Source organism: Propithecus coquereli, unplaced genomic scaffold (genome assembly GCF_000956105.1).
Source record: "Propithecus coquereli isolate 6110/MARCELLA unplaced genomic scaffold, Pcoq_1.0 Scaffold185, whole genome shotgun sequence".
In the NCBI taxonomy this organism is placed as follows: domain Eukaryota; kingdom Metazoa; phylum Chordata; class Mammalia; order Primates; family Indriidae; genus Propithecus; species Propithecus coquereli.
Window position 1 is genome coordinate 3,444,062 of NW_012143301.1, and position 18,851 is coordinate 3,462,912.

The window sequence follows — 18,851 nt, forward strand, 5'->3', positions numbered from 1 at the left end:
AGCTACATTCTTACCATAGGATTTATGTTTTTATTTTTTTATGTTTTCCCTACACACACACACACACACTCACACACACACAAGATGAGGGAGTTTAGAAACCATATGCAATGTCTCTTAAGTCATTTTGGCAAAAGCAGATGAGGTCAGAGCATTACCACGTCAGTCTGTAAGGACAATTTGAGCTAAGGCTGTCACTTACATAATCATTTATGTAAGTTTCAAATCATTTACAGCAAGCAGCCTTCTCAGAAAAGGATGGTGAGATAAACTGTTATAAATGTAAAATACCATTATTTATCATGAGAAAAGAAAGAAATACCTAGAACTCAGGAGTTATTTAGGGAAAAAAAAAAACTTCCCCAGGGCAGCAGAAAAGGAATGAATTTTGCCTCCATGTTAGAATATTGAACATGCTTCAGGAATATCCTCAGGGATGGAGCAGTCGCATCTCACGGCAGAGTGGCATTAGGATCAAGTCAACGCCAGTCACCCAGCTGGCTCAGCCAACTCACAGGGTCCCCAAAACTCTCTGGTGCTGGGTTCAGCATGACCTGGCCAGCGGGGGATGGGAGGTGCGGGGAGGGCTCCTTCAGCTAGAAGTTCTGGAAAACGGATTTAGATATACTGAGCACAATGTCCAAGCAATAATTTTAGTTTCACTTAGCAGTGCCATCTGAAACTAGTCAAGACTAAGTTTCAGATGGTCGGACAGGGAGTCAATTGGTCTGATGTCTGAATCTTCCTTCATGTGAGGCCCTGAGTAGGCTACTTGACCACAGTGTGCCCGTTGGCCCATCAAAAAAAAAATACAGATGATCATTCTGCCCCTACCTCATTGCCACGGGGGGCTGCGAAGGTAATTAAATAATATATTTTAAACATATTAAATTCTTTCGTATTGTTGGTATTCATTCTACACAATTCAGGATTATTTTCAATTGATCTCTCAACTTTTAAGGTCTTCTTACTTCCAAAATTGGGATAAAGATGTCCATGGAGCTTCAGAGAATTCCTAATACCTAGTTTTCAAGTGTCCAAGTAATGCCTTGGACACTTGCTGCTTACTAAATCTTTCTAGAATTAAACCAATGCTCCTGCGAGGGGGTGGAAATTTAAAAATTCTGCCAGAGTTATGTAACTTCCAAGCTTTATTTTCATGGAACACAAGTTTTTTCACACTATTGACAAAATTCTTTAATTTTGTTTCAGATGAACTTAAACCAAATGACCTGTTTTTGATTTCAAAATGGTTCCAGGGTTTATTGCTCTAGAAATTTATAAAACAAAATTATTCTTGATCATGTTGATTTAATTACCATGTACCCAGTCTTACTACATTTTAACATATTGCTTATCTGTTACCCAACCAAGTCACACAGACCATTCCCTTAGGAGGTCTATAAATTAACAATGCAAATTCCAGGCTCGGAGAGGTCATTTTACAGAAATGTTGTATCCCCAAACTCCTCTGTGACCAATATCAGAAACTGCCCTTCGTGTCTCCTCCCCCCACGGCCCAACTTTCTGCTCTTTGTTTATTTTTCCTTACTATCTTCATCCCACTCCTTATTACCCTGGATGCCAAAGAGTGCTTTTTTTTTCAAAAATCACTTCATAAGGGGAAATCAGTTCTGTTTATCCTTCGCATATGTCTCAGGGAGCCAGCAGGCAGCTCTGCCATCCTAAAGAAAGTCATACATAATAGAGCAGCTTTAGCCCAATAAGCCAGTCTAGTCCCAATTCATCAGTCAAAGTTTTATGCAAGTGGCCCCCCGAAGTTGATAAATTCCCACAGTGCCTGTTGACCCAGCTGCCAAGTCCTCTCGCAGCAGGTGGTGTTTTCATGGCCACCCTGACAGTAATACAAACTGTTTAGCAGCTCCATTGACCTTTCAGCTATTAACAGGGATAGAGGCTCCACTAGGGACTAGTTTTCAAACATGACAGAATTTCTTAACACTAGAGGTCATGAACAAGTATATGCCCTATAAAAATCCATTCAGCATGGTGGATTTGAAGTCTAAAAGACAAGGAAACATTTTCCACATTTTTGATGTTCTTATTATTCTACATATCCAATAACCAAAAATAGATACACATTTATCTGCCTGCTCATATTTTATTCTTAGTACACTATATTTCATGTTGTGGTGTACAATGCCTTTTCAACTAACAAATCCTTCCTAAGCTGCCATATAGCATCTGAAATTATAAAGATACATTACAAAAGAGTTGGGCAAGATCAAAGTCAAAATTTCTAGCGAATGGATGAGCATGCATATATAATATATGGTAATGTCCTAACTATAACTAGAATTTTATTCATAAATTAGCAAGATTTGCATATGTGTGTATATGTACAAGCACACTTAAACATACTCAGGTAACACATGCAATGTTATATAGAGCCATCACCTGTTTCAGAATAAATGTAAATATTATATAATAAGTTACGAAAAAACTTTATGTGGCCATGTTATTTTAAAATGTTTATATGTCTCATTTTTAAAAATAATCATAAGCCTTGATTCAAAATGCTGACAGATTTACAAAACACAAAACTGATTCTATTTCTCACCTTTAAATCCTTCACTGTTAATAATGTTCCGCAGACATTAAGATGAATCTAAACTCTTTAATTTTTTCTCCAGCTTTATTAAGGTATAATTGACAAATAAGAATTGTATATATTTATAGTGTACAATGTGATGTTTTGATAAATGTATATTTTGTGAAATGATTAAATCAAGCTAATAAACATATCCATCACCTCACATACTTATCATTTTTTTATGGTGAGAACATATGCAAGTCTTCTTATATGTATATCCTATTTCCTGGAGATGTGACATATGATTATATCATTCAAAGGAATTTTCTGTTTTCTATGAAGTATAGTCAACCTGTCAATTTTGAATGTTGGAATATCAGCTCCTCTAGTAATTGTACCGATTGCTGTGAAAACTTCATCGAATTGCCACTTCGAATTGGCATTCATTAAAAAAGATATAAAATGGAGGTATGAATAATGAAGATTATATTCTTAAAAATGAGACATTTATTAAGCATCAAAAACTCTTAAAAGCATTTTCTTTTTAATTCTCATGTCCACCACCACCACCACCTTCTAGGGCAATGCTAGAAGTCTGATATTATTAGACCTTTGGAATATCTTATACTTTAATTGTAAGGCAATGTATCATCAGATATTGCAGTGCCTGGGATAAAGGCAGATTTACTGTTGCAATAGATATGTCTAAAACAGTTGTGCAATTTTTTTGAAAAGCTGTTTTCTAGAGGAAGGTGTAGCTTATAAAGGAAAAACCACATCTTAGCATCATTTTGTTACTAATTCATTTTAGTTGAATTAAAAAAATTGTTACTTAAATGACTAATTTTTGTCAACATTGACAAATGAATGATGTATGAACATCAAAATTTGGAAATATGTTACCCTAATCGCCTTCAAGAATTTAAACTGGCATGTTTGTGCTCTTTCATAGGACAGAAACTTGTTTCAAATTTTCTTCTTCTTTAAAGCATTTAGCGATATTTAAAACTTCTACTTTCATACGATATGAAGTTAAAATACTGGTAGATCTATTGTTTTTTAAGTGAAAAGAAGGTGGTAAAAATTTATTTTTTGGATGACTTCTAAAGGAATAATACTGCATTCTTTAAGTCTTTTGAATTATGTTGTTATCAAAGTGTTATTTATTTATTCTATTTGTTAATATTAGTTGTCACTATCCTGAGTTAATTTTATGTCAATAAAAATGTACAAATTCAGGAAAAAATTCACTAGTTGTCTTAAGTTACATAGCAATATTTAATATCTAACATATTATCAATTATGATTTATGAATTAAGTATTTAAGTTTAAAAGTTGATTTTAGACATAAAACTGAATAGAATATATTTCCTTCTTTATATTAGGAAGCAATGGCATTGGCTTTTTGATTGTGCCCTAATTTTTCAATTTTTATGTGTGTATCCTATCTGAATAAGTGCAGATATAATCCAAGATTCCTGATTTGATCATTCTACAAGTATTTTTTGCATGTCTTCTGTGTTCAAGATACTGTGTTATGTACTATGGAGGGAGAAAATGAATGAGAACTTTGTCTTATCCCCTAAGGAGCTTGTTTTTGCTTTAAATCGGAAGATTGCACACATTATCAAAAATGTAAAAAATATTATCTGAGGCCGGGCGCGGTGGCTCACGCCTGTAATCCTAGCTCTCTGGGAGGCCAAGGCGGGCGGATTGTTTGAGCTCAGGAGTTCGAAACCAGCCTGAGCAAGAGCGAGACCCCGTCTCTACTAAAAATAGAAAGAAATTAATTGGACAGCTAAAAATACATAGAAAAAATTAGCCGGGCATGGTGGCGCATGCCTGTAGTCCCAGCTACTTGGGAGGCTGAGGCAGAAGGATCGCTTGAGCCCAGGAGTTTGAGGTTGCTGTGAGCTAGGATGACGCCACGGCACTCTAGTCCGGGCAACACAGTGAGACTCTGTCTCAAAAAAAAAAATATTATCTGAGACAAATAACACTTTAGAAAAAAAAAAAAAACTATACCAGAGGATTGTACATTATAAATTGACAGATTAATGGTCCAGAAAGTACTGAGTTAGGTAAAACTCACCATGATTTGGCTTCCCACTGAAGTCTGTTCTGCTACAGTATGATTTTCTTTAACGCTACTGAACTCATATATAAAAGAGAATGATATCTGCATAACATGAAAGTTATGTAGCTTTTCAAGCAAGTGTAGCTAGAATTATAAGGAAAGGAACATGCCTTCAGCCTGTTACGCTGGCAAAAAGCCTTCTCCGCTGGGTGGTCTAATGAAAAATAAGTGCCTGCACCAGGTTTCCCCCCTCCAAGAGCCATGCCCCAGCCTTGCATGGCTCTCTGCAGGTTGAACTTCCTCCTTTCAGAGCTCCACTTCCATCAACATTTTGTTTTTGTGTGTTTCTAGTCTCCCCTGAGGCAGCTTCTGGCTACTGCTGGGCTGCTCCCTGGGTTGCCCAAACTATCTCCCAGCATACCAACTTTTGTTTTCATTAGTCCTTTAGTTACAAAGTTGTACAGATCTTGAAGGGTCTGCCCCAACCCAATTTTTTCCATAAATTTTTGTTTTAGTCAGCTTAGGTTGCTATAACAAAATAGCTAGGTGGCTTAAACAACAGACATTTATTTCCACAGTTCTGGAGGAAATCCAAGATCAGGATGCCAGCATGGCAGATTCTTGGTGAAGGCTCACTTCCTGTCTTGCAGATGTGCACCTGCTGGCAGTATCCTTACATGATGGAAAGAGAGGAAGAGCAAGCTCTCTGGGCACTCTTCTTATATGGGAATGGAAGCTCTACCCATCATGGAAGTTCTATCCTCCTGACCTTATCTAAATCTGATTACCTCCCAAAGGCCCACCTCATAATACTATCACATGGGCGGTTAGGGCCTCAACATATGAATTTGGAGAGGACACATTCAGTTCATATCAGCCCCATTATTTTAGCATGCAGTTTTGTGAACTATAAGATTTTTCAGGACTATGTACATTGAATTACAATAGAAACGCCTATTTTTCTATAGTCACCATTAATAATTATAGTTGACCAGTTTCTGAAATTAAGACATTGCAAATATAATACAACAAATACCTAAGGCAAATTGATAAAACTGGACCTTGTCTTTTTATCTAAATGTGAGTGACATTATCCTTTAGTTTCATTAATTATCTCTCCTTGGTTTTCCCTTTAAGAAATTATATAAGTTTTCACATCCTGATTTTCCTTTGGAAATATGTACATTGAGTTAAGCTGATAAAGTTGGATACAGGAGCTCCCTGTAGCCTTTTAGATATTTGGGTATTGTACTGTTGATGTTTGGATAGTGAGATTAAGAGGACCTGAAATGTGGGTATCTTGCTGCCTTTTTGCTAAAGTAAGAGGACCAGTTGAGTGGAAAGAATACTGGGGTAGGAAAGAGTTCCAGAACTCGCTATAACTAGCTGTGTGAAAGCCATTTAATCTTTTGATACATTTTCTGATCTTTTAAACTTAAGAATAACAAAGCCAGCCCTCTGTCGTGAGGAAAAAGTTAAAATATGGAAGTTACTGAAAAATGTAAGTGGCTTCGTTGTTTGCTTTTATTATGGTTGCATCTTTAACCATAGAACAAAATTAAACAAGTATTTTTGAAATTTCTGATAATGTTATTAGCAGGCAGCAGTCAAACCTGTAGCTCAGTTCACCAAGTCAGTACTGCTTCTGTCTCCTTTGAGTTTAGCGCCAAATCAATCCCAAACTGCCTGGTTATTAAAGCCAGTCAACACTATTTCTTAGTGAGTGTGTGAGGGACAGGTGAGGAATGAGACTTTTAAATCTCAGAAAACCTTAAAAGGAAGACAACATGAGTCACAAAAAAGAATGCTGAGACCCAGCCCCATTTTTTTTTTAGCACGTTTCAGAACAAAAATTTCTAGATGCTATCTAGAAATAAGATAGAACATTAGCTTCATTCATCCTAAATTAGAATTTTAGAAACATACACTACAAATAAAAAAATTCTAATATGATACACAATGTACATTAATTCAGAGTTATTCTTGAATTTAAAGTTTTCTTTCTCTTTATTACACTATCAGGGTTATTCGGGAATATATAAAAATATATTTCTGTAGCCTACATATGATATAATGTCAAGCGAGGCATTCCTTAAGAATGAAATGAAAGCAGGAACTCTTAAAACATTCAATTTCTTGGTATACCTCAAACAGTACTTGAAAAATACTGTTAGGACATGTGTATTGCCATCAATACTGCCATGAAGTCCCAACGAGATCAATATCGCTTGGTTACACAGGAAGGGATTCCATTTGCTTGTTCTTCTATCTGTAATGTGATTGTATTATAAATGTATAAGAGTCCTCACAGCCAAATCGAATTTGCACAATGTTTTATCATTTTTAAAGCTGCAGCAGAATGGCTGGGTATAGTCCTCAAACGTGCTGTAAATCCGTTGGCATCCAGAATTCTACTCCTCATGAGGAAACTGACACTGAAGAGAGAAATACTGACATGACTAGGAAAAATTCAGTGAACAGCCAATCGGGAGGGGGAAAAATATTAATTTGTGTATTGACCTTGGAGAAGAGCACTAAAATAAGTAATAAAGAAGATGATGCAGCAACTATTATACTAGTGCTTATGCCTATGCATTGAGCTATACAAATGGGAAACAGTAAAATCTACATCCAATCATGAGAAAATTTCCCCTTCCTTACCCTTTTTTAGGTAAAAATGCTGAGTGTTGGCTTTACAAATAATGAGTGGTTAAGGATGATTGCTGTGTGTCTAACTGCTTACAGCGTGAGGAAATTCATTAAGCCATAGACTCTGCTGTGGCATACGAAGACTCCGCCCAATGATAAGATGTCAGAGCGTTCTGTACTCGGAAGCTCCTGAACTCACTAATTAATGGCCACATTAATTGCTCTTGGCTGGGAAATGGTCCTAATTGAGAACCGTGCCTCTCAAACTTGCATGTGCATGTGAATCACCTGACAAGCTCATTAAAGTGCAGATTCAAATTCAGTAGGTAGGACCTGAGCTTCTGCATTTCTAATAAACTCCCACATAATCCTGGTGCTGCTCTTCTGGGATGGCACTATGAGGAATGAGCATTTAGACATATCAGTTTTTCCTAATTCATGAGAATGGGGAAAAGCATGGAGGAAAAGTAGTTTTTTAAATGTTATGGTTGCATGGTTGCAAGGGAACACTTTTCCATGTGTTCCAACGTGACTATGGATAAAGGGACAAGATGGTTTGTATATCACCATACCCATCCAAGAGAGGGTACAGAATTACTGCATCTTCTAAAACCTCCAGTGGGTCAGGATTTTATATAAGTGTATTACTGATGATCTGTGAGTGATCTTGTGTTATAATGAAATGAATTTAAAATCTGGACTCCTAACAAAAATTTCAGAATGAGCCCCTTTACTTTTGTGAAGGGCAAAATAGATTTCTGCAGCACAGAAGGGCAGGCCTGCTTGGATAGGACATATCCCTGCACCTCCCTACAAATTCACAGAGGACTTCCCATTTATTGATTAATTTGTTCATTTATTACATTAAATATCATTAAATTAAACCATGCATAATCTCACTACCTAGCGACATTCGCTGTTGGCCTTAGCTAGTCACAAAAAGTCATCACATATGATGTGTGTTATAAATTACTTAATGCTTCTCAGCTTCTCCCTTTATTTCAAAAAAGTATCTGGCTTTTTATATAATTTCACGAAGCCAGCCAAAGTAGGTTTCTAAGAAAATGTCTTACATTTCTGAAAACAACGCTTTATGTATTAAAGAATGTTGGGCAGTTTTCTACACTAGCCCCTTAGTGTTTCATTATTTCTCATGTGTGAAGGGATTAGGAAATAGCGTTTTTCTGATTTAAATTAACTTTGGGAGCTATTGGGGATAGCTCTCAACAAATGGGCTCGATATACTTTTTATTACAAACCTAAACACCCTCTTGGGTACGTTTTCTGTTTTGAAAGCTACTTCTGACTTCATTCAGTAGAGCTAAGGGTCCAAAAGTTTAAAAAGTAATTGTTTAAAAGAAGAACAAGGCTATTTAAATGATTCTTATTAGACCATACATTAAAACACTCAATTTTCCAGTCCAATAAAAATAAGAATGAAAATGAATTTATCACAAATATATACTCCAGATTTTTATTTAGATCCCATTTAGGTGTGTATATGTAATATTTATGTATAGGTAAGATGGTCTATTTCAACATTACAGTAATAATAAAGTTCAAATATATTATTTTATTCCCTTTTCTTTTGTCTTTATTCAATGTAAAGGGACCTTGTTCTTTTCCATAGAAGGGAGAATGTCACCACCACAAAGTGTGATTGGAGGGGTATGGTTGGGGTCACCAAAAATCCTTGTCAGATTTGACCAGATATATTACTAGAAAAATAAATTTTAATATGTTGACTTCTTAATCTGGAGAAGAGAACAATCCTGTCTCTTTAACTCCTGCTTACCTTGACTTCTTCACCTTTTGTTTATTTACTATTATATTATAGTTAGTATAAAAATGCATCTTTCAAAATAAATTTAAGTATGTCTTAGAAGAATTTTATAAGACGAGTTAATTTGGGCAATAGAAACACAGTGAATGTGTTTTTAGTTTTATGTTTATGATATGAAAGTATAGCAATTAGATTTTAGTGATATCCCTCCCCTAATAGTCATATTTTCCTAATATCTTCATCCAATAGCGTAGACAGAAAACAAATGCTCTTTTAGAATTCCATATTCCTAGTAATTTCATTCATTCATTCAACAGATTTTTATTGAGGCTCTTTTATGTGCAACACAATCTTCTAGGTCCTGGGGAGACACAATAGAAGAGAGGAAATATTTGTCCTCATGGAATTCATATTCCAGAGAGTGAGAAAGTTACTACTATATACATTCAGTTTAATTTAATAAACATTTTTCAACTGCCTGCACGGCATTTTCCCAACTCCTATGAATATAAGTAGTTGAAAAAGATAAAGATACTTGGTGGCTTAAATGTCATTTCTCTATCACATCCCTCAATCCTAAACTAAGTGCTCCCTCATCTGTATTTCTATGATACTCCATGTGCACCTGTATCATAGCAAAGATCACACTATATACACTTTTGTGTTTGCATGTCTTCCCCTCCGTGGGCTCTGTGAGGATCAGGACTCTGTATGATGTCTTAGCTCCATGAAGAGCATAGTACTTGCTCAAGTAATGATTGGACTTGAAGAGAACTGAGTATGTAGCTTCTGCCCTCCGAAAACTTTCATTGCAGTGGAGAAGGAGACAGGGAGATAGAATAACCGAATTATAATGTTTTTGTATGACAGCCACACAGTCTTATAGAAGCTAACATAAACAAGCCCACATATGAAATAATCATTACATTCGCAGATAGATAGGCATTAACTAAACCTCAGGCAAAAAGCAGTTTAGATTCCCTCTATAATCTGAGGTTCCCTATATTTTAATGTTTGGTGAAACACAGTCAAAGCCTCTACTAAGAGGATCAGCAGAGAAACATGTCAGATCCCCTCCCTACAGAACTGCCCTTCAGTATTGGATCCCTCTTTCTTTTACCCTCATTCCTTTCCCAGTGCACATGTATCAGCGTCCCTATACTTTTCCTCAAAAAGGCCACATCTTGTAGTTCTTTAACTGAATTCACCTACATTCTTAATCTAAATGATGTCGTCTCTTCAGTTTCATCTGTTCAGGCCTAAACCATCATGTGGAGTAGTATGTGAGCTATGTACCTGCATGTTCTGCATTGCCTGTAACATGCAATACATTTTTGACACACTCTATTTCTGGCTCTCTTTTCTTGAATAAGTCAGAAAGAGGGTGAACAAGTGAGGAACGAGCAGAAAGGCACAAAATTCTACAATTTCAATTAGAATTATACCTGTTTAGTGAATGCCACTTAGTAAACGCTAGTGACCTTTGAATCAGAAGAACTTCATGGCCACTGGAAAACGGCTCGTCTGGTGGTCAAAAATGCCACCATTGTCTCACAAACAAAATAAGAATTTTAAATGTGAAAGACAGAGCAGATGTGAAGTAGTCAACAAGAAGAAGAAGATGATGTCCTTACTTTTCTTGGCATCATCATTTAACATTTTCTCTGCCTTATCCCACCTCATCTTGACTCCCAGAAAGACTGCCTTGGGGAACACATGGAAAATATTTGTTAATGTTTTCTGAATGAAAATATGCTCAGTCCATGGAATGCCTTAAGGACCTTTCACATAAATTGACCGTTCCTATAACAGATTTGAATAAGAGGTTGAATATAGTTAAGGGAGTTTCTGAATTGTCACATTAGTTGCAGAACATAGTACTTTCAGTGTAGAGTGGGACTTTCATTGGGAAGAGGAGCTGGAGAAGTCACTACCCATTTTTAAAAGTCATTGCAGAAACAGCCTGAGATCAGGCCCCAAACTATAATCACTGTTCATATTGCCATAGGGACATAACAAGGTAACCTATCAAGAAAACTGAGTCTACAGGGCAAATTTATTTGCTTATCTCAGAAAGCTCCATGCTGTGGTTATCTCTTGTGGTGGTTTTGACCTGTAACGATCACCTTCTTTGTTATGGTACTTAAGGAGTCCAATTGCTTTGGCCATCCTAATGCTGCTGATTTGACTGCTGATGAAAACATTTGTTTGCATTCCTTAATTGAAAAGAGCCTTCTCACCACACTGTGGCACAGGAAACAGAGACTGATAAGAAAGTGCCACTGCACAATTGCAAGAGTAATTGTGACCGTGATTCATAGCCTGATCCAGTTTGAATGACATCTTATTTCAAAAACAGTAATAACCATGAAAAGAATCTTCTGAAGGCATCTTGGTTTCCTCTATGAATGATGGAAGTTGTAGAACAATTAAAACAAAATCTATGACTTTTTCTCTTGCAAATAAGATGTTTCTGTTTGCTACCACTAGAGTTGTTTTTCTTCCTAGCAAGACAAAATCAGATTAAAATGTATATACATAAAATCTGCGTTATGGATCGTTCTTTGCATGAAGAGTTTAAACTTTGACTAGTCTACATATACCCATATCTTATGACGACCTTTCAAGAAAAATCAGTCTGAAAATATCATCACAAAAGAAATGTAAAATTGAAACAAGAATTGATTCCCAATTTTTAGGCTACACGTGTTCATTTTAAGGAATATCTTTAGCCCAGTAATACTGCCAACCGTGTCACTAACAAGTGAAACTACCTCACATACCACTCCTAAAAACTTTTGTAGATCTGTGGGAAAAAGTTTTAAAACATCTATACATCTTTATTTTAAACATTGCAATTGCCAGAAATTCTTAGCTATTAAATATAAAATGTCGATAAAATTAAACTCTCATTTTTCATCAATGAGTTTTAATCATGACAAAGTTTCTTAGAATGTGTACTGCTCACTTTGGTTCAAAAGTGGTTAGTTTATGTCCTCATTGGTATGTATTATCTATTCTTAGAAAGCTATAAGCTGGGCATGGTGGCTCACGCCTGTAATCCTAGCACTCTGGGAGGCTGAGGCGGGGGGATCGTTTGAGCTCAGGAGTTCGAGACCAGCCTGAGCAAGAGCGAAACCCTATCTCTACTAAAAATAGAAAGAAATTAGCTGGACAACTAAAAATATAGAAAAAATTAGCCGGGCGTGGTGGCACATGCCTGTAATCCCAGCTACTCAGGAGGCTGAGGCAGGAGGATTTCTTGAGCCCAGGAGTTTGAGGTTGCTGTGAGCTAGGCTGACGCCACGGCACTCTAGCCAGGGCAACAGAGTGAGACTCTGTCTCAAAAAAAAAAAAAAAAAAAAGAAAGAAAGAAAGCTATAAATCTGAATCATTTAAAAGAAAGGTCTCTTTAGAAAGGAAGAGACATGCTTTGTAAGCTACAAAATTGCCAGATTTCATTGCAATATTGATTTTCAACCAAAATACACTTTCAACTATTGTATTTTGACGCAGACCTTTAATGCCTGAGGAATGCAGAGCCACTGTACAACCTGCGCAGACACTGGCTTCGGAGTGCTCCAGGCTGTGTCGGAATGGCTACTGTACCCCCACGGGAAAGTGTTGCTGCAGTCCCGGCTGGGAGGGGGACTTCTGCAGAATCGGTTAGTATTTCTCTTTTCACTAGCAAAGACTGGGGTTGGGGCGGTCCTTAGGTACTCGAGAACTCAACATGAGCTGTTTCTTCCAGAATTAGCCACTGTTCGAGAGTGTTTAGCCATTTACGATAATATTAATGCTCATCCTCTTCTGAACTTCTAAATGAAATCTTTCTCATTTTCTTAATGTAAATGATACGTTAGTCATAAACATTAAAAAACATCTAAATGATTGAGTCCTTTCAAAAAGTAAATGATGAAAATAGCACAACCAGATCATCTCTGTGGGGCTCTCGGTATTGGGTCCTGAGATTTCGCTCCTCTCCACGTGCTAGCACTTTCCAGACACCCTGTAAATGCCTTCTCTGGCTTTACTGCTTGCTTTCTTGCTACAGCACACTAAAAACAGGGCTTTTCGGTGGGTGTTATTAAGTAAAAGGGGAAAACGCAATTATCTACAGGCATATTATGAGATTTTTTAATTCTTTTTGCCACTCCCTTGTGAACCATCAGCTAGATATGCAGCTGCTCCGAGAGAGAGCAGAGGAGATTTATTCCAGGGTTATTCTATCCTTTAACTTGAGATTTCGTCGATTATGCACAGTCATGTTTAAGTTCTACTTGGTGTGAAGTAAGAAAATCAGATAAATATGGAAACGTAGAGTTTAAGACGTACATGTTGAAAGTGCATATTTAACAACCAGCATGTACAGAACACCTAGAAAAAATTTTGATCTCTGCTATTTCAAATATTAAAATACCTCTTGCCAATGAAAGTTAGTCCCAAGTTAATATTTAGTATTATTCTTCATTGATGAATGCTATCTTTTTTTATTCTAAAGATGTATTTGTTTCAAAAAATCATAACCAGAACTTGTCTACTTTATATATCGTCCAACAAAGATAAGCAACATTTAAAGTCACATATACAGTATATGTTTTAAGCTTAAATTGCCTCAGCATCCATAACATTACGGATTGATTAATACTATGGTTGCCTATCTAAGAAAGAACTATAAAAATTAAAACTCCACAGAAATTAAGTAATTACACCATTTAAAACAAAAGCTTACATTTTGTTGACCCCATTCTGCCTCCCTTTTTTGTTTAGTTGATCTAAAAAATAAGAATGTGTTCAAATGTATAATATTAAAATTCCTGATAATATATCGTCCCTCTTCATCCTTTGATGACTGCGGCTTCTGTTATATAGTGTCCATTCTGTCGTATTCCCTGCTTTGTATTTTGCCTAACCACTTATGTCACCTCAAGTCATCAGTTAACTAATATTTATTGAGTGCCTTCTGGTGACTGTATGTTCAAACTGACGGCAAAGTATTTGGAGCACAAATGGCATAATATTAATAATAATATGTGATATAAATGAAAATAGACATTCTTTGAGTTAACATGAAGTTATATTTCAGTAAAATAATCTTTCCACCGAATAAATTTAAATAGTTTAAATATATAAGATAAGCCAAACCATTTTATAAAAGCAATCTATTTGGGATTTTTAACAATTTTAATTTAGTCTTTTGTAAGAGACAAGATCTCGCTATGTTCCCCAGGCTGGACTTGAACTCCTGGGCTCAAGCAGTCCTATCATCTCCGCTTCCCAAATAGCTGGGACCACAGGCTCATGCCCCTGTGCCCAGGTAGTCAGTATATTTTTGATACAAGCAAGAACTTTATTAATATACCTGCATAGTTTACTCATCTCCCACAAAATTTAAAGAGAAAATAGTCTGTTTATTTTCTTCTTGTTCTTTCCCACGTGTCAGCCACAGACCCCCAGATTTTGATTAATGTATTTGAAAAGATGAAAGTGACGTGTCCCCTCAAAGCATAAGGAGCTCCATTCAAGGAATTTGATTCTGTCTACAGTGGCTGCACTGCCCAGATTTATCTTATCGGTAAATGATGATTAATTTATACACCCAAGTTTATGTCTCCATCTCATTTCATCAGGAAGTCTTTACATTCCCTACGTATATTGTAGTGGTAGACATTCTTAAAGGAAGAAATTCGGTGCTGTAGAGCAGCCCTGAAAAGGACTGCTTGGAATACCCTTCACTGGCCGATTGCACTGACTCCAAAAACAGACTTCAAAGTGTAGTCAGAGAGCAAAGCATGTGCTGTGTGCCCCCTGGAAACAAGGGGAAAAAGGAATCCAAGGGAGTTTATATGGTGGATATGGCACCTAACCAAAATCCCAAACTGACCATTCCTTTATGTTGCCTTGGTGATGCTTGAGCCACTGTGCCTCCTTCTCTGGCTGGGCCCCTCCTCTACTGAGGTCCTACCTTAAAGGATTGGGAACGTAGGCCTTGGAAGACCCTCTGTAGGAAATGCCCCTGTGGAACAGAGATTGCAAGGTCTGAATCTTTGTTTAGAATAGAGTCGATTCTGCGAAAGATCACAGTTGTTTCCCATGATCTCTGCTTCTCTAGAAATGTCTCATTCTCTGCTGAGTTCTGGTTCTCAAATAACGGTGGGTGTGAAAGCCAGTTTTCCTCCTTAATATATTTATCTTTCAGACCATTTTGTGGCCATCTTCTTCCTTCCTTTGCTCCCTTCTCTTATTCAGCAAATACCTGTGGGTCCCATACTTGGTGTTGTTTCTGACATACAGAAACATACAGAACGAGAGTGTGATGTTACTGCCCTTTGTTTTCTCATCCAGCAAAATGTGAGCCAGCATGTCGTCATGGAGGTGTCTGTGTTAGACCGAACAAGTGCCTCTGTAAAAAAGGATATCTTGGTCCTCAGTGTGAACAAGTGGACAGAAACATCCGCAGAGTGACCAGGGCAGGTATTCTTGATCAGATCATTGACATGACATCTTATTTGCTGGATCTAACAAGTTACATTGTATAGTTTCTGGGACTGTTTGAATATTCCTTTCCAATGGGCATTTATTTTTTATCCTGTCATTAAAAAGAAAGACTGTTATCCTGCTACACACTCCTGTGATTTCATTTTCTTTTATTAATTTAAAAATAATTTCCAGCAATGTGGAAATCCTCTGTGTGTATGTTGGCACGTTTGTTCACATATGCACGTACACACACTCATAACCCCTATACGCGTGGTTGCATAACAGATGGGTTTTAAATATATATACTTCCTTGTACAGAGTAATTTACACAGAAATTCCATTGTAAATTGATAACGGAATTTTTATGTCACCAGAAGAGATTATTGGACTTCCCAGGAATTTTCTGTCTGTAATCACAAAAGTCAACTTTAATGGAGTTTTGAAACATTACTGTGCAATCTGATGGATCTAATAAAAAAGGCAATATTTTTATATTAAAGGACTATACTATGAGAGAATGTTTCAGAACTCCCTGATGAATTTCTAAGTGAGCAACTTGATATAAAACTGTAATCTTCATTTTATCAGTGTATCCGATTACAGAATGTTACGCACTTACCTTTTTATTGGCAGAGAAATATGGTTACTTCAGCTTAATCTCAAGATTGTTTTCAAGTGTTTTATAATTAAATCATAACAGCATATTTTAAAAATCAATCTTCCTAAAAGGTCTGCTTTTATTGTATATTTTATTTAACAATAGGCACTGGGTTTGTGTTACATATTTATATTTTTTATTTTATTTTTATAATATAGACATCACCTAGATGAAACACCTTTACCCTGTCCTGTAAAATACTAAAGTTACATTTTTCACCATCTTAATTGGAAAGAAGGGGAATGAGAAAACAGTCTTTAATGTGCTGTGGATCTAATCTAGCAATGTATCCTTGTGCCAACATGTAATCATTAACGACGGATGAAAAAGCAAGAAAACAGCCAATCCTTATAAAATTCCAGCATTAAACATTTGTAAAGTGCTTTTCACCATAGCAAGACTGTCAGAGTATATGTGATTAGAATGTTGCAGATTTCCACTGAATCGAACCTCATTGGAGAAGAGCTCACTCATTTTTAACAAATCTTGGCTACGTAAGCTGTCACTTGTACAAATTTTTAATATAATAATTCTTGCCAAATATGATTTTTAATGTATATGTTCCTTCCGAACTCAATGAAAATACTCTTTGGTTAATGTATCAATAAATTTTCTGTAAATGTTCTGTTCAGGTTTTTAAAGAAATGACATGTTCTAACTCAAAACTGCAAAAAGTTTAGTAGACATTTTTCTTAAAGGTTTTTGAGGCCAGCTCTCCATGTTTGGATTTTAACAAAATTAGAAGGCCTCTTTGCACTACTGAAAAAACCACATCTACTCATGACAAGTGCATACCCACTATAGTTGTCCTCCTTCTGTAATCATCCAGTCCTCTAAAATCTAAATTGTAGAGCTGTATAGATCATGCAGCGCCAGCTGACTTTCCAAACCTGCTCCTTACCTTTAGGAATATGAGCCTCAATTAAAAAGAAAAAAAAGTCTTGTAGCTAGTATTTCTCTATTGTTTTAAAGTGAGAGATTTGCAATTAAAGTCCAGTGAGCATTTATATAGAAACCACAATGTAGAAAGATTGGTTAAGCACACTGCTCTTGTCTTCCATATATGATTACTTAAGTTTCAAGTGACCTCATGCCAAATGGAAACGGGTTGAGAAATCTTGGTTCAGTGCTCAGTGAACAATAGCCTGCATTAAAAAGTGCATGCATAATTTTGCACGATTTAGATTCAATTGACAGTCTATTCAAAGAAGTCTCGGGATTAAATGAGCATGGAGACCAAATTGCCCTCTTACCCCAGAAAAGGGGTGGTCCCTTCTAGTCACACTAACACTTCATTGGCCCAACAGTGTGACAAATCTTGCAATGAACCATGCAGTAGCCTGCATCTGTAGGTTAATAGCAATCTTTTGTTTCCGTTGCTTTCTCTTCATAGCCCTTTTACTGAATTCCATCACAGAAAGTTTTACAATTAAAAAAAAAAATGTCCTGACAACCATTTTTGTAAATGGACCTTACCGTCTAATAGTCCCTTATTCAACGTGGGTGACATTAACAAAATGTGAACTTCTTGTGAGGGAGCCAGCTGTCTAAATCTGTCAAATCGTGCAGTTTTATTACACATTCTCCCGTTCCTAGTTTCACTGAAAACAGTAAGGATGCTGCTATAGATTCAGCAAAATCTGAACTATCAGGAGTTTCTTCTTATATGTTTAATCTCTCCAACTCTTCCTCAAAGGAAAAAAAAAAAAAGGTGTTCTATTGCCATTAGTTCTACTATTTTAAAATATCTATATTAAATTGACCAGACTCAGATTTTTTATCTAGCTCTTTTCCCAAGTGAAAGAGTCTCAAGTGACTTAGAAAAACATATGTGTGCCAGGTGTCATTGCCTTTTCTATTGTGAGCCATTAGAATAAAAGACCGAGTTCTTCTCAAAAGAAGATAGCAAGATCCATGGATATTAAACCCAAGCAAAGAAAATAAAGTCATTGCAGTCATTTCTTTCTGTTCTTAAGAGAAAAGTAGATAGCACTGGCTAATTGATGGCTACGTATTTTAAACTAAGTGGTCAATTCAAAAAATCTCTTTGACCTTTTCTTTCAAGTAGATGTTTTAAATGCGTGACTGTGGAATTATCTTCAGTGATTCATGATGAGAGGCAGGTAGGAGTTGGTTAAGAAATATTAGCTCAGGAAAAGTTATTGTTTCATCACATGAAAGGCAGTATCTACTCAGTTCGTAAAGCACACAATCTAAAATGGAAGAAAAACGTCCTGGGTAAGAATATTGATGGGTAAGAGAAAGATGAAATAAAGAACTAGGAAAAGATATATTATTATTATTCCCTTGTCCAATCTCAAGCTTAAGCTTTGGGTGTCAGTTGAATGTGAAATGATGCAATGGTAGTTTTAAATAGTTAGAAATAATCTTTCTGCCACTGTTTCTGTCACACTCCTGTCCTGGTTCATAAAACCTTGTTTTCTCATTTAAGATAATGAGAAGAAAACTGAATTGGCAGAGCATGAAAGTGAAAAGGAGGAAAGATTTCAGAAACTTGAGTGGTGGCAAAAATATGTTCCCATCTATGCCATTTCTTCTTGGAATTTTATTTCAATGTAACCATTGTAAAAATATATCTTTTATTTTATCACCAAGAATACTCAGAAGTTTTCTTAGATTGATGAGCTAT

The 18,851-nt window shown here is 36.3% G+C and overlaps 1 protein-coding gene across 1 annotated transcript in view; it reads left to right on the forward strand.

Moving 5' to 3' along the window:
- Positions 1 to 15,685, forward strand: part of HHIP (hedgehog interacting protein) — an 85,694-nt gene extending 70,009 nt beyond the window's left edge. Inside the window, exons 12-13 of the mRNA XM_012642744.1 lie at positions 12,580 to 12,728; positions 15,409 to 15,685. Of these exons, the coding sequence (XP_012498198.1) occupies positions 12,580 to 12,728; positions 15,409 to 15,602 (343 nt within the window). The 3' untranslated portion in view covers positions 15,603 to 15,685. The remainder of the gene's footprint in view (positions 1 to 12,579; positions 12,729 to 15,408) is intronic.
- The last annotated feature ends 3,166 nt before the right edge of the window (positions 15,686 to 18,851 follow it).